General features: G+C 52.6%; 1 protein-coding gene and 1 long non-coding RNA gene across 2 annotated transcripts in view; one reads left to right on the top strand and one right to left on the bottom strand.

The window, feature by feature from the left end:
* Positions 1 to 2,218: 2,218 nt before the first annotated feature.
* LOC105001592 lies at positions 2,219 to 6,347 on the top strand. The gene is made up of 3 exons (XR_826882.1): positions 2,219 to 2,471; positions 2,941 to 3,074; positions 4,293 to 6,347. It is a non-coding gene; the product is annotated as an uncharacterized LOC105001592 (long non-coding RNA).
* A 5,570-nt stretch (positions 6,348 to 11,917) lies between these two features.
* HOXC12 (homeobox C12) overlaps positions 11,918 to 13,055 on the bottom strand; it is a 1,630-nt gene continuing 492 nt past the window's right edge. The window contains exons 2-3 of the mRNA XM_010858100.1: positions 12,906 to 13,053; positions 11,918 to 12,156 (exon numbers count right to left, since the gene is read on the bottom strand). Of these exons, the coding sequence (XP_010856402.1) occupies positions 11,918 to 12,156; positions 12,906 to 13,053 (387 nt within the window). The remainder of the gene's footprint in view (positions 12,157 to 12,905; positions 13,054 to 13,055) is intronic.

The raw sequence follows: 13,055 nt of genomic DNA, 5'->3' as shown, positions 1-13,055 counted from the left end.
GGTATGGATCATGCATTATTGAGGCTCAGGAGACTCGGGGCTGACTATGTGGGGTGTGTGTGCAGCCCCCCTGCCCAGTAGGGGCTCCTGGTGGGTAGGTTTAGCAGGGGACGCAAATGTGCATGTGCCTTGGGAGCTGGGCAGGTTCACCTGAGTGTCCCAGGGTGGGAGCTGGAAATAGGGAAGGACTGCCTGTGCCTGGGAACATTCTGGTACATGTACTTGTGTGTTGGGTGAGAATTTGTCACGGTATGCTTTGTTTCTGGGGCATTTTAAGTGTTCCTGTCTGGGATTTTGCGGGTTTTATTAACCTGCATCCGCTTGGCCTGTTTATGTCTCTTCGAAGCAGATCATCTGGTGTTTTTCAATTTGGGGCCCATTGTGTGTGTGTGTGTGTGTGTGTGTGTGTGTGTTTAGCTTCTCCGAGAAAAAGGGTTTGGGTGATACCTTTCCAGTTCTTTTCCCTCAGATTCCTGCACCCACCCGAAATCACACCTCAACCTCTGCCTTCACCACAGCATCTGGCCCTGCTCCACTCACTGCCAGTCCCTTGTCTCCCCAGTGGCTACCAATTTTCTGTGGCAGGCACAAAATACATTTTTGCAGGATAAGGTCTGGCTATCTCTGTCTTTCCCACATTAGGGAAAAGTCCCAGCTCCTAATAAACTCCCTCCCTTCCTAGGCTCCCTTTCCCCGGGCTGAGGGAAACCTCAGAAAGGGCTTCCCCAGTCCATTCGGTCCTTTAAAAGTACTCTACACAGAACTCTAGAGAGTGCCAGAGAGGGCCTGCCGCTCCTTCCCTGGGGCTTCCTGGCTTCAAATGTCCTTACCCTGGCCACCCCCTCAGCCCCCAGAGCCCAGGCAGTAGGAGGCCTGCCCAGATTAAATGTCCATAGGAGAGACACTTATCACCTTAGAGCTCAGGGTCAGAGGCTGTTTTTGAAAGCCAGGCTCCTTTAACACCAGCAGAAATAATCAAATCCTCCCCCTTTGTTTTTCATTATCAGAACACAGGGTGGGAGGGCTGCCGGAGGCGGAGGCCTGGGAGCTTCCTGACCACCCTCACTGCTCCTGGCTGCTCCACCTGGACCCCAGGCCCCACTTCAGGTTCCAGAGAGCCCTTAGGTGCCCTCAACCAGGTAGGCCAAGTGGGAGGGGGCTGATCCTAGACGCTGATTTTTCAGTTAAGAAGGGTGTAGGTGACAACCAGAAGGGACTGTGGGGCATCAGGTTTAACCAGAAGGCCGCCATCAGGGCGTCCCTCCCTTGGCTATTAGAATTCCCATGTAATAAGCAATGATTAGGCCTAAAAAGGGCAAGGTGGACGCAGAGCAGGCAAAAACAGAAGTCCTAGATAGAGGTGAGTCCTTCACAGACACCTCCACGCCATATTCTCTCTCTCTCCCCCGCCACCCTCTCCTAGTGCTGTTCTGGTACCCTGGAGGGACCGGGCCAAGGATTCCACTTCAGGCTCCTCTCTCTGGCCGCCTTTCTCCCCTGAGCCCGCCCGCTGCCCGCTGCCTGGGCCGCCGCGGCGGCTCCGGAACTCGCTTTCCCTCCGGCCCGCCGGCTGCGGCGCCGCCTCACTCCGTCTGTCTCTGCCTGACTCCTTCCATCCCTGCCTTCACACCCCGCCGCCCCCACCTCTCAGACCAACAGACATCGAATGCCCTTGTCTCTCCGTACCCAAGGCCTAGGCTCAGCCTGCTCAGCGCTCGCGGATCGCCGCCGCGCCACCGGGTTCTTGCGCTTCGCTCCCCGTCCCCCGCTGCAGCCTCCTTCTTTGCTAGTTGCTGGGTTCAACCGCTTCTCTCTCTCACTTTCCCGTTTCTCCCCAACCCCTTTCCGCCTCTGGATGTGAGAAATAAATAAATCCAAGTCCCCTGCTTCATCAGCCCTCCCCACTCTTGCTGCCTCACTTCCCCTCCTCCTTACCGAGTGTACCGCCTTGTTTTCGAAGGAAATCTGAATAGTCAGACATCTAAGCTGTAAATGAACTTTTTTTCTTTGTGACGGCTAATTTTCTCTCCAGTTCTCCGTCCCATTCCGCTTCGCGGTAGCATGAAAGGGATTTAGAAGTCTGCAGTATTGGGAAGAGGGAGTGGAGAGACGGAGCCCAGAGTTACAGACGGTGGCGAGAGATATGGAAGACGGAGAGATACCGAGAGAAAAAGAGGCACTGGGGTGGGGAGAGGGAGGGAGGGAGGGACGGAGGGAGGGGGAGGGGGCCCCAGCTGGCGGGAGCGGAGCCAGATAGAAAAGGAGAGAAAAGTTTCCCGGAGTCATCATTAGTTGACTTCTGTCCACTGCTTCCCCCAGCCGGCCGAGCTCACCCCCAATAAAGAAAGGAGGGGGGTCTTTATTTTTTTTTAAGGCCCCTAAGACTCCAGTGTTTACAAGACCAGAAATGCCACGGCCACGTCCTGGCAGAAAGAAAGGCTGAAATGGAGGACCGACGCCTTCCTTATAAGGTACGATGCTAACTTGACCTTCACTTTGTCATGGCGCCCCCCGCCCACCCAGACCTCTGCAGGCAGCCAGGCAGCGCCCAGGCGACCCTGGCCGTTGCCTCCCTGCTTCCTTTCTTTCTCTGTCAAATGTCTCTCCTTTTCTCCCCCCCACCCCTCACTTCCTCCTTCCCCCTCCTCTCCCTTTCTTCCCCTTTTCCTGCCCTTTGTTTTTTACTTTCTTCCTTCCTTTAGCCCCCCTGCTGTTCTTCTTTCTCCCCCACCCCCCTTTCCTTTGACTCATTCTTTTGATTCTTGCCTCTGGTTTCATGGCTTCCCTTGATTCTCTTTCCTAGCCTCTCTGATGCAATCTCATTCTCTCTTCTTTCCTGATCTTTTGAATCTCAGAAACAGGAAATAATATTTTCAATACTCTCCCATCCCCACCCCAACTGACCTCCATGGCCCTCGCCTGGCTTCTGCCCCCATCCAGGTATCCCTGAGGAAGAAGGACCAGGAAAGAAGGCGAGTTTGGGATCAGAGGGGCTTCATTCTGGGCCCAGTGCCCACCTGAAGATGGCAATGAACTTGGAAGACTGTCTTCCTTTCACTGGCCTCACCTGCCAGGTCTGTGACCCTAGGGGTCTTGAACTGAGGGTGAAGCTCTTGTTTGGGGGGGAGGTTATAGGGAGAGCAGAGACCTCTGCTCTTGAGACTTAGGGAAATGTTTAAGGAGTAAATTGCTGTTTACCTTTCTCTGAGCTTTCAGCCTGTAAAATCCTAGATATTTCACTTAAGGCATTTGGGGAGGGAATTTAGAGAAATAGGGATTTGGATATTCCCACACACATAAAAATAGAAAAGAGATAGATTATTCAGGCCTTTCTGCTTTGCTTCTTGTTGCCTCCCAGGCTCCAACAAAGCCTCCAACATTAACTCTAATCATATCTTGTGTGGCTATAAAATAAATGATATTATGGACACCCCTATAATTATCTATTATTCGCTTACTTGTGATAATTACAATACTGGATGAGGCAGGTTTATGCAGACAAAGTAAAGCCAAGGAAATATGCTGAAAAATGAAAGTGAGACTCTGTCCATTCTTGAGTATGTTTCAGAATCTGTAAGCTTGCCAAGGACCTCCGTGGTTTAGGAGTAGCCGTCTTGTAGGGGATGGGTCATATTGGGAGACCCTACCACCTCCTTTTCCCCTTACACCCCCCTCTCCTCCTCCTCTGCACAGACACCAGAGAGGATCAGACCATCAAAAGGAAATGCTTTCTCTCACCCCCTACAATTATCCGGATAATTGCATGAATCCTTCCTTGAATACTGCTGGGTAGTCAGGTTGAGATTTCAGCAGGAAGTGCAAGGGACGGAATTCCAAAAGGGGGAAGCTGAGAGAGCCTGCGTTCTTACATTCCTAGACTTTATAGTTCTGTCTAGTATTACATTGTTTCTTCAGGCAAAGATCTTTGTTTGCCTTCAGTCATATTTCTCCCTTCCCCCTCCCTTTCTCTCTCTCTCTCCCTACCCCCCCCCTTTTGGTCCCTTTAAAGTAGATTCAGATCGCTCTCTGCTCTTAATAGATGACTATAAAACTAACATTAATTCCCCCCTGCCTACTAATATCAGTATCTCTCTGTTCAGTATCCACATTGGTGAGAATAAAGAGAATTAAGTGCTGCAACCCAAACCAGCAATTACATCCTTTTGGGGGGAGGGGAATGTTTTGTTGCTGTTTTTGTTTGTTTGTTTGTTTTTGTTTTCCTTTGGGCTTATCTAGGGGTGTTTACTCTGCTGAGAGATAAGCAGGGGTATCTGTAATATTATTTTTACAAGCTCATTGGGGCCTGAGCCAGTATCAACTTGGTAGAAAAAGCAAGCTTGAAGCCAGAGAGCGAGCCTAAGGAGGGAAGAGAGCGCCAGACGGAGATGAAAAAGGACTACGCAGAGAAATGCGGGGAAAGGAGAAAGCAGCAGGTTCCTGAACAAACGTGGTGGAGGGCAAGACAGGCACTCATGGACAGAGGTTTATGTATCTTTATTTTTTTCTAATTTTTAAAAACTTGAGGCTTGATTTTAAAAAGGGAAAACTCAAGAACGGGGGAGGGGAGAGGGACTTATTCGAGTCACAGCGTTTCAACCCTAGAAGGGAAAAACACTGGATACACCGGATCCTCGGTGATCTCAGTCTCGGGTCACCTCGATCCTCGGTCCTACATCGCTCTGGCTCCTACATCGCTCTGGTTCCGACCTGCTGCTGCCCCACACACCCTTGGGCTGGGCCCTCGAAGTGCCCCTCATGGCCACCAGGGCTTCCTTGCTCTTCTTATCATCTCCATCTTTATGACGAGGCTTGTTAACAAGACCTGCGAGCTGGCCACGTACATCTATCTCCGCGGCTCAGGCAGGCTCAGCCAAGCAGCGGAGGGTGTGAGGAGTGGTGAGGCACTAATTAATTGATTCCTTTGGACAGTAAAATATGGCCGCATCTACAGGAACCCATTAACTCAAAAACAATATCTGCTGGGTGTGAGTGTATTGTCTGTCAAAGAATTTTTCCATAGGCATGTGTCAGATAGTCCCGGATTTTTAGCTACTAAAGAAGGACCCAAGTGGACCTAATTTTTAGGGGATCAAATCAGAATTTGCTCAGCCCCCCAAAATGCTTTAAGTTATCACTGCCTCTGGAAAAGCATTGGGAGTGGGTTTTGTTGAGAAAAACTTGGGTTATGGGATAAAATTTCCCAGTTGCTTGGATAGACCTAGCCAAGATTGAGGTTGGAAACTGGAGTCCAGGAGCTGTGCCGGCCAGAGTCCTCTTCCTGGTTGGCCGGGCAGAGTGGGGCTGCTATGGAATTAGAGAGGACCATAGAAGACAAGGTCCGGTCTTTACTTCATACTGCTTCCTAGACTTGAATTTTGAAAGTAAATTTTAAAAAAGTTAAACAATTCTCACCCTTCAAGGAGCCCTTGTATGCCCAGCACACACTCAGAACCTGCCTGTTACACACCTCTCCTGGCTGCTGCACTTCCCTAACTGGCAACCCAGAGTAACTGGATATTTAAAGTAGGTCCAGAAGAACAAATGCTAAGATAGAAGGGGTAAAGTAATTAGACAATGCTAATTCCATGCAGGCATGACTGTGCAGTTAGACCCTGCTGCAAACAGGACTTAGGGCTCAAAATATAGACCCTGACCTCAAACAAGAGAGGCAACAGTTAGAGACAGGAGACCACCGATATAAATAATCCATGTAGATATAGAGGGGGGGTTGAAAAGACAGAAATAATAGAAAGTATGGAAGGATAGAAAAGAACTTCTGCTGATGGGGAATGTCATTGCTAATGCTTGGGCTTCCTCCTGATACTGTTTTTAATGTTGGCAGAGAAATGTGTACTATAAATACAATACTATGTGAACCCAAAGTATGTACTTCAATGTATTTGGTACACATACAACGTGTATGCAAATGTAATTCACAGAATATATTTTTCATGTACTGAGTTGGTATGCATTTTGTGTATATATAATAACATGATATATTTTCCATGAAGCTTTAAAATGTGGATATATTAATAATAAGACATAATACTATTAATATCTAATATTATAATTATTATCTGGATGCATTGTCCATGTACTGATTTTATATGGCTTTTAGAGTGTATATACTCATGTATCTAAATAGGTGCAGGACTGTACTGTCCCTGTGCAAGTGTACTGTTTATACATGTAAATGAAATTTTATATATGATGGATATACATGCTATATGTAATCTTTTTTCAGGAGGTTGCTTTCCCATACAATAGATGAGTGCCTACGTTTGTATATTTTCTAGAGATATATATTTTCCATTGCCAGAATGTACATGTAATATAGATCTATGTGCATTTCAGACTGTTTCAATATGTTGGTTATATGGGCAGTATGTCCAGGCGTACAGTTTGTGGAACATCTTTTCCCTGCTCCGAATGTGGACCATCTTTCACAGGGAGCTTTTCTAGCAAGAACTGCCAGTGAGTTCCATCCGCACAGACCTGTCCTTGAAGTTCTCCACTCCAGATCATGAAAATAGATAAACCAAAGGCTTGTCTCGGAGTATCCACGAAGCGACTCACGCTCAGAGAGGAGAAGTCACCCCCAGGCAACAGGCTGGTCGCACTGCCTAAAGGTTCTCTGTGTTTGATCTCTTCCAAGCCTCGGGTGCCAGGCTCCGGCGGGGCAGCACAGGCTTTATTTAGGAGCCTGAGGCAGATCCACCGGCGGTGAGGAGCCCGGCAGGAGGGCCGGCCGCCTCTGTGCGGACGCCGCGTGCCCAGCAGAGGGAGGACATTTGGGAGAAAGGCCTCGTTCCCGCAACCTGGCAGCGTCTGGGACTCAGGCTGCTCTTTGAGGTCACCCACAAACCCCCGGAGCGTGTCCCCGGGCTGGGGCTCGGGGCTGATCAGCTGGGCGGGTCCGGGTCTTGGCGGTCTCCGCGGGTCCGGCCAGCAGGGGTCATCCCGTCATTCGCGGGGGCCGGCGGCCCTCGGGCGGCGACTGGCGCTGTTGGTTGGGCTGGCAGCTACAAGGGGCGGCGGGGCCGGGGCTGGGAGGCGCGCCGTATTTCCTCTCCTTGGGATCTCGGGCGCCCAGGATCCAAGGTCGGGTCAGGCTCTCGGGGAACTGGACCGAGGTCCCGGAGCCCTGTCCGCCGGGCCGGGGCACGGAGCGCTCCGGACGCGGGGCGGGGAGCGAGCGGCCAGGCGCCCGTGTCGGCCACCAGCGGCCGGCGGGTCTTTGTCTCGGGGATTGGAGCGGCGATCGCTAGCTCGGCGCTGGGCTGCGGTGGTACGCGGCGTTCGGTGGCGGCGGGCCCGGGACGCACACTTCCCCGCGGAAAATCGGCAGCTCCTTCTTGACGGAGGCAGACACCGTAGGGCTGCCGGTCGGGCCAAACACTCGGCGTATACGCGGCGGTGAGGTCCTCAGCCTGCAGCCCACCTCGCGCTTAATTACGCTGGAACCTTTGGCGCCTCCGTGTCCCCGCCGCGCAGAGAGGGCTGGGGGCTCCGGTATGCGTTTCCCACACGGGTCGGGGGCCTACAATCCTCTCCTACTTTCCGGGTAATGGCGGGGAGGATGGGCGGAAGCTCTGGCCGGTCCGGAACACAAGGTCCTGGGGGTTTGTTTTGTTCGAAGATGGGGCCGGCGGTCCCGGCTTGGCTCTGGGTCTGTGCCATCGATCGCGCCGGGTTTCCGGGTGCATTAGCATCCGCAGAACCAGGGCTGCCGGCCCATCTTCCGTCCGTTCGATAGTGGCTTAAAATACTCTGGCTGCGTCTACTCAGCGCAAGGTGTAGAACTGGGTGATAATCAGGGCCAAATACACAACTTATTTGAATGGTATAAGCTTACACATACACAACAGTGAAATTATTTTTTACCGGAGTTATCCAGATAACGCTCCCCTTTTCCTGTCCCTCAAGACCCAATTAACAGACACAGGATGCTTTGTCTTAAATCAGTGGAGTAAATTGTAGTTTGAGGGCTTAAACCAGACAAACAATTGCAAAATAGATGCAGTCTTTGCCCAGATACAGAGCTCAACTGCACCCTGGGTTATTTAGGCTGTGGCTCCAACCATGACCTTCTGTTTGTCCAGGAGAGCCAAGGACTTGTTATTTAGCCATTGGGAAGAGGTTATAGTGTTTTTTTCTTCCCTGACAGCTTCCCCAGTTATTAAGTCTCGGGGCCTGCATAGACAACACCCAACAAGGAACCTTTTCTCTCAGATCTGCACTGTCTCTGGGAATAAATCAAGGGAATAAGGTGAAGGTCAGTTATTCCTGACCTTCCTTCTTTCCTATTTAGCCAGAAATGCTTTCTCTGTTAATTTCCTGTATAGATGAGGGTAGTCTCTTTGGGATTTAGGACCCTCTCCCCCAGCCTTTATTTAGACCTAAGGGCAGCAATCCAGTCCCTCCCCCCACCCACCTCAAGGCTTCCAGAAGCTATCCAGCCCCCACCCTCCCCTGAACTCTGTGGGCCCTTTATATGAGTACCCCCAAAGTTTGGGATCTCCTTCCTGCCTGAACCCCTCAGATGCACACTCAGCAGGGGATTGGGGCAAAGGGAGGATGGGATTTGGTCTGAATTTGGTACTTTTTCTAGTTGCAGGAGTAAAAAAAGGAGGAGAGAAAGAGAAAGAAAGATTTCAGGGCAGGAGGCCTGGCTCAGGAGGCTGAACTCTATGGGGGCTCCTGCCATTCTGGAGCAGGCCCAGGAGGGTGGAGGGGTAATGTGGAGAAGACTCGTGACTGGAGCCTGGCTGTAAGAAAGGGAAACGGGGACCAGAGGCTCATGGGTGGTGGAGGCAGAGGGAGGGTGTCCCATCATCCATAAGGAAGGAATGAGGTGGAGGTGCAGAGGATCATGGGCCCAGCTGGGACTAGACTCTGGCCCAGACCTGAGCCCCTCTCTAGCATGACCTGAAGGGGACCACGGCTGACAGGGATGGAGCCTATATCACCGGCTTCAAGCAGTCTTTAGTACCCTGTCCAGTCATCTGACAGTGCACCAGATGTGCTCTCACAGTGAATCCACAGAGCTAGACGTGTGGACCCACCAGCCTCTGCCCTATACCCCATGGCACTCTCACCATCCCATCTCCTACCCTGGCTTCACTTCTTGGAGTTCCTGCAGCTCAGACTTTGTTTCTGTGGTCCCACAGGTAGTGTCAGCCTCCCCCAGGCTGTCCACATGATTTGTACAACCCTGTGACTCCTCAGATATCCCTCTCCTCCCCACTCATCTACCATCCCTCAATTTTCTTTCTGCTAGTAATTGCTTGGGACTGGAGATGGCAGCTCATCAACAGATCTTGGTTGATCGTATATTTTTGTTGCCCATGCAACCGGCTCTTCATTATTGTAGGTTTATTATTTTTATTATTCATCTGAGCTGGAGAAAATAAAGTGGGTGAACAGCTAGGAGGTTGGGGATCTCATTCTTTCTGGGCAGTGGAGACCATGTGTAGGGAGCCAGTTTAAATTTTTTTCTCTCAAAAAATCACATCATCATACCATCATGTTTTAATTATTATTAATATGATGAAGCAACTCTGTACAAGGACAATATAAAGGGAAAACGTGCTAGAGACAGACATCCGCATAGGAGGGCACACTACAGAGAGCTGGGGAAAGAGGGAGAAAGGGCATATACCCACAAGGGTCACTCTAGGTACCAGCAACAGACACAGACGAGGACACAGAGTAACAGACGCTCACAAAAGTCAAGTTTAAAGCGACAGGAAGAGAATATTGCATATCTTTGTTCCCCCACCTCTGTTGGAGCGTTCTGGTATCTCTTCTCTATTAAGCTGTAAGAGTCAGGCTGGAGTGGTGGAGCTCAAACCCAGCACCCCAGAGGCCAAGAGGTCACAGGAGGGGCTCAATGAAGGGGTAGATAGGTGACCTGGCAAAGAGGGGAGTGCCTCACACCCAGGTCCAGCCCACAGGGGAGTGCGAAGACAGCTGGAAGCCTAGTGATTTTTTGCGAATTTGTACATAGGTTACTGTTGGTGGGGAAATGTGTCAGGTGCCCAGTGGGGGATGGGGGTATGTGATTGTACAGGCTACTCTGCAGGGCTGAATTTGGGGTTTTGAGTCTGCCCGCTTGCAAATACAGTCAGGAGAATGGTGGAGGCCCAATGGTGTACTGGGCAGCTGTGCCTGTTTGTTCATGCCTCTGTACAATCTTGTGCAGGGCCTTGAAGCTGGTGGGAGAGTGCGGGGCCCTGTGGATTGGCTTTCCAGGATGTGGAAGGAGAGACTCTCCCCAGGTGGGAAGAACTCCAAGCAAGCAGCCCAGTTTCACACCATCCAGGCTGGGTTTAACTCCCATCATTTCCCCCCACCCCACTCCGCTTCTCATTCTCTGCCTCCTGGCAAGGCTGGGTCAGCAGATGGGAAGATGAGGGACTCTCACCAAGAGGAATAAAAATGAGTGCAAGAAGGCAGGCCAACTCCCTCACTGCTTCTCTTTCCGAAGCCAGCCTGGCATCTACCCAGATGGGGGTGGGCCGCGGCGGAAGGGGGCTATGAAAAGGCTCTGGGCGGGTGAAGCCACTCTCTGGCCTACAGTGGGTTTGGGGGATGTGCCCTTCCCTCTCCTCTGGTCCTCCTAATCCAGGCTTCTCGGCCTGGGGGCGGAGGCACCGGATCTTCAGACAAAAGGCGGACATTGGGGAACCGGTGGAGTGAGGGGTGGGCAAGAGAGAAAGGAGTTGGGTGGGGGGCTGCAGCGCCCACCTCCTTCATTGTCACCAGCCTGGGAAACCCGGGCTGAGCGGGGGCCCTCTGCAGCCAGTAGCCCCTTTTAGGGGCGGATTCTCCTCCTGCCTCGTAAATTATCCTGGTCCAGCCTCCGGCTGGCCGTGACCATGAACGCCAGCAGGAAGAGAGGATCTGCTGCGGCTGCCAGAAACTCTCTGGGCCAATCAGTGCTGCGCTTCGCAGCTCCTTCTTTTACAGCCTCCTGGGTTTCCCAAAGAGCCAGGTGGGGGTCCCTGGGGTGGCTACTGAACCTGAGACTGCGTCTGCTCAGCTCTCAGTTCCCCTCTTGCAGCTTCCGGTCCGCAGCCGCCTGGACGGCAGGGAGAGTGGATGGCAGTACACCTGTCAGCGAATGGGCGCAGGGGCCTCGGTGCAGGGGGCTGAGGACCAGGAGCACGGTTGGTGCGTTCGGGTAGCCTGCTCTAAAGGGGACCTAAGGCTGATGATCGCCCCATCCAACAGCCGGCTCAACAAAATGCTCATGCCTTCTCGTGCCTTTGCCTGCTTGGCGTCCAGGCCTGGAGGACCCAGGCCCCAGCAGACTTGGGCACTGCTGACCATTCTGTTCTCTCAAACCACACTTCCTCCTATGTTTCCCCACTTCCTCCTGCCCTCCCAGAGCCACCCTGACCCTATCCCCAATCTCTGCTGATACTCCACTCTCGCTCCCTCCTCTTGGCCAGTCCTAACCCAACAACTGCAAGCTCTGAGAGCACTGGTCCCACTGTCCCCACCCTGGCCTATTCCTGCAGGCAAACTGACCAAAGACCATGGAAGGAAAATGATGGGAGGGGGTGTCTTAGTCATCTTGCCTCCAGATCCTCAGCCGGAGGCCCAAAGCCCCAGTCCCCGGGGTCAAACTAGCCCCTCCCCAGGGCCTCAGCCTTCCCTTCCCCTACCCCCTACCTGCAGCTGTGGGCTTCTTCTCTCCCTGGCTGGGTTCTTCCCTTGTCTCTGGGACTTGGCAGGGTCTGCTGGGGGTGTGTGGGAGGGAACCACGAACAAAAGAGATAAGAGGATGTCCGGGGAGGACCTGCAAGAGACGCCTGGCGTTCTAAGCGGGGACTGTGTCCCAGGCAGCACCCCCTGTTGCTGTCCGCCAGAGACAGGCTCAGTCTGGGGCTGGCACCCGTGTCTTGGCCCCCTAAAAGAAGGAGAGAGCTTGCTCCCTCAACAGAAGTCTTTTCTTTTTCATTCTGCGGTTCTGAAACCAGATCTTGACCTGCTGGTCACTAAGATTCAAGCGGTCTGAGAGTTCCCTCCGGCGCTGCCGTGTGATGAACTCGTTCACCAGAAACTCGCCCTCCAGCTCCGCCAGCTGCAACTTTGAATAGGGCTTGCGCTTCTTCCGTGAGCGGCTGTGGATCGGGTACCAGGGCGCTCCTGGGTGGAGACGAACCAGCAGGGTTGACCAGAGGACCAAGAGATGACAAGCCCCGTACCCTCGGTCCTTCCCAAGCCCCTTTCACCTTGGCCTAACAACCCACGCCAGGCTCTTCCTCTCCTGTTTTGCAAAGATTCCCATCCCCATCAAGTCCTCAGCCTTCATCAATCTCTTCTTCCCCTTTCACTCTTTTCTCCTGGCCTCCCCAACCCTACTTCTCAGTGCCGCATCCCAGAACCTTCTAGATTCTTATCCTCTCACTTCTCCTCAAACCTCTTTTTCTCCAGGATATCTTGGCCCCTTCCTCTCACATCCTCCAGAATGGAGTCCCTGATCAGTTAGAACAGACATGAACTAGTGACAAGAGTAAACCATATCCACTGGCCTTTCTTAAAAAAAAAAAAAAAAAAGTAGGGAATGGGGCCCTGTGGGAAGGTGGAAAGAGAGACCCTGGGCAGGCAGGGATCATGCTCTGGGTCCCCAGCCCCCAGGCCTGGAAAAGTCTGTCAGAATCCCCGGTCTCCGGAGCTCCCTGCCCCCTCGGCTGCAAGCCAAGCAAAAAGGGAATCTCTCTAGTTCTTTTATGGGGATATTTACATGTTTATAGGCCTCCCCCTCAACTCTTTTTTTTTTTTTTTTAAAGAAGCGCTTCCTCACCACACCGTCTGTCACCCTAGGCGGCCCTAGCTCAGTCCTACACTGCCCGCCCGAGTGAGACGTCCCGTCCGGAGTGGGCCGAGGTCCTTACCGCTGGCCGCGAGCCCGCCGCCGGGGTTTAAAGGCGATACCAAGCTTCCGGGGTCGCCCGCGCCGGCGCCCTTGTTGCCCTCATTGAGCAGGGACGAACTGGAGTCGGATTCCAGCGACTGGCACGAGGGCGGGTCGTGCGGGGGTCCCG

This window comes from Bison bison, unplaced genomic scaffold (assembly GCF_000754665.1).
Source record: "Bison bison bison isolate TAMUID 2011002044 unplaced genomic scaffold, Bison_UMD1.0 scf7180017864383, whole genome shotgun sequence".
Classification (NCBI taxonomy): Eukaryota; Metazoa; Chordata; class Mammalia; order Artiodactyla; family Bovidae; genus Bison; species Bison bison.
Note: the sequence above shows the minus strand (reverse complement) of the source record. Positions and strands in the feature narration are given on the sequence as shown.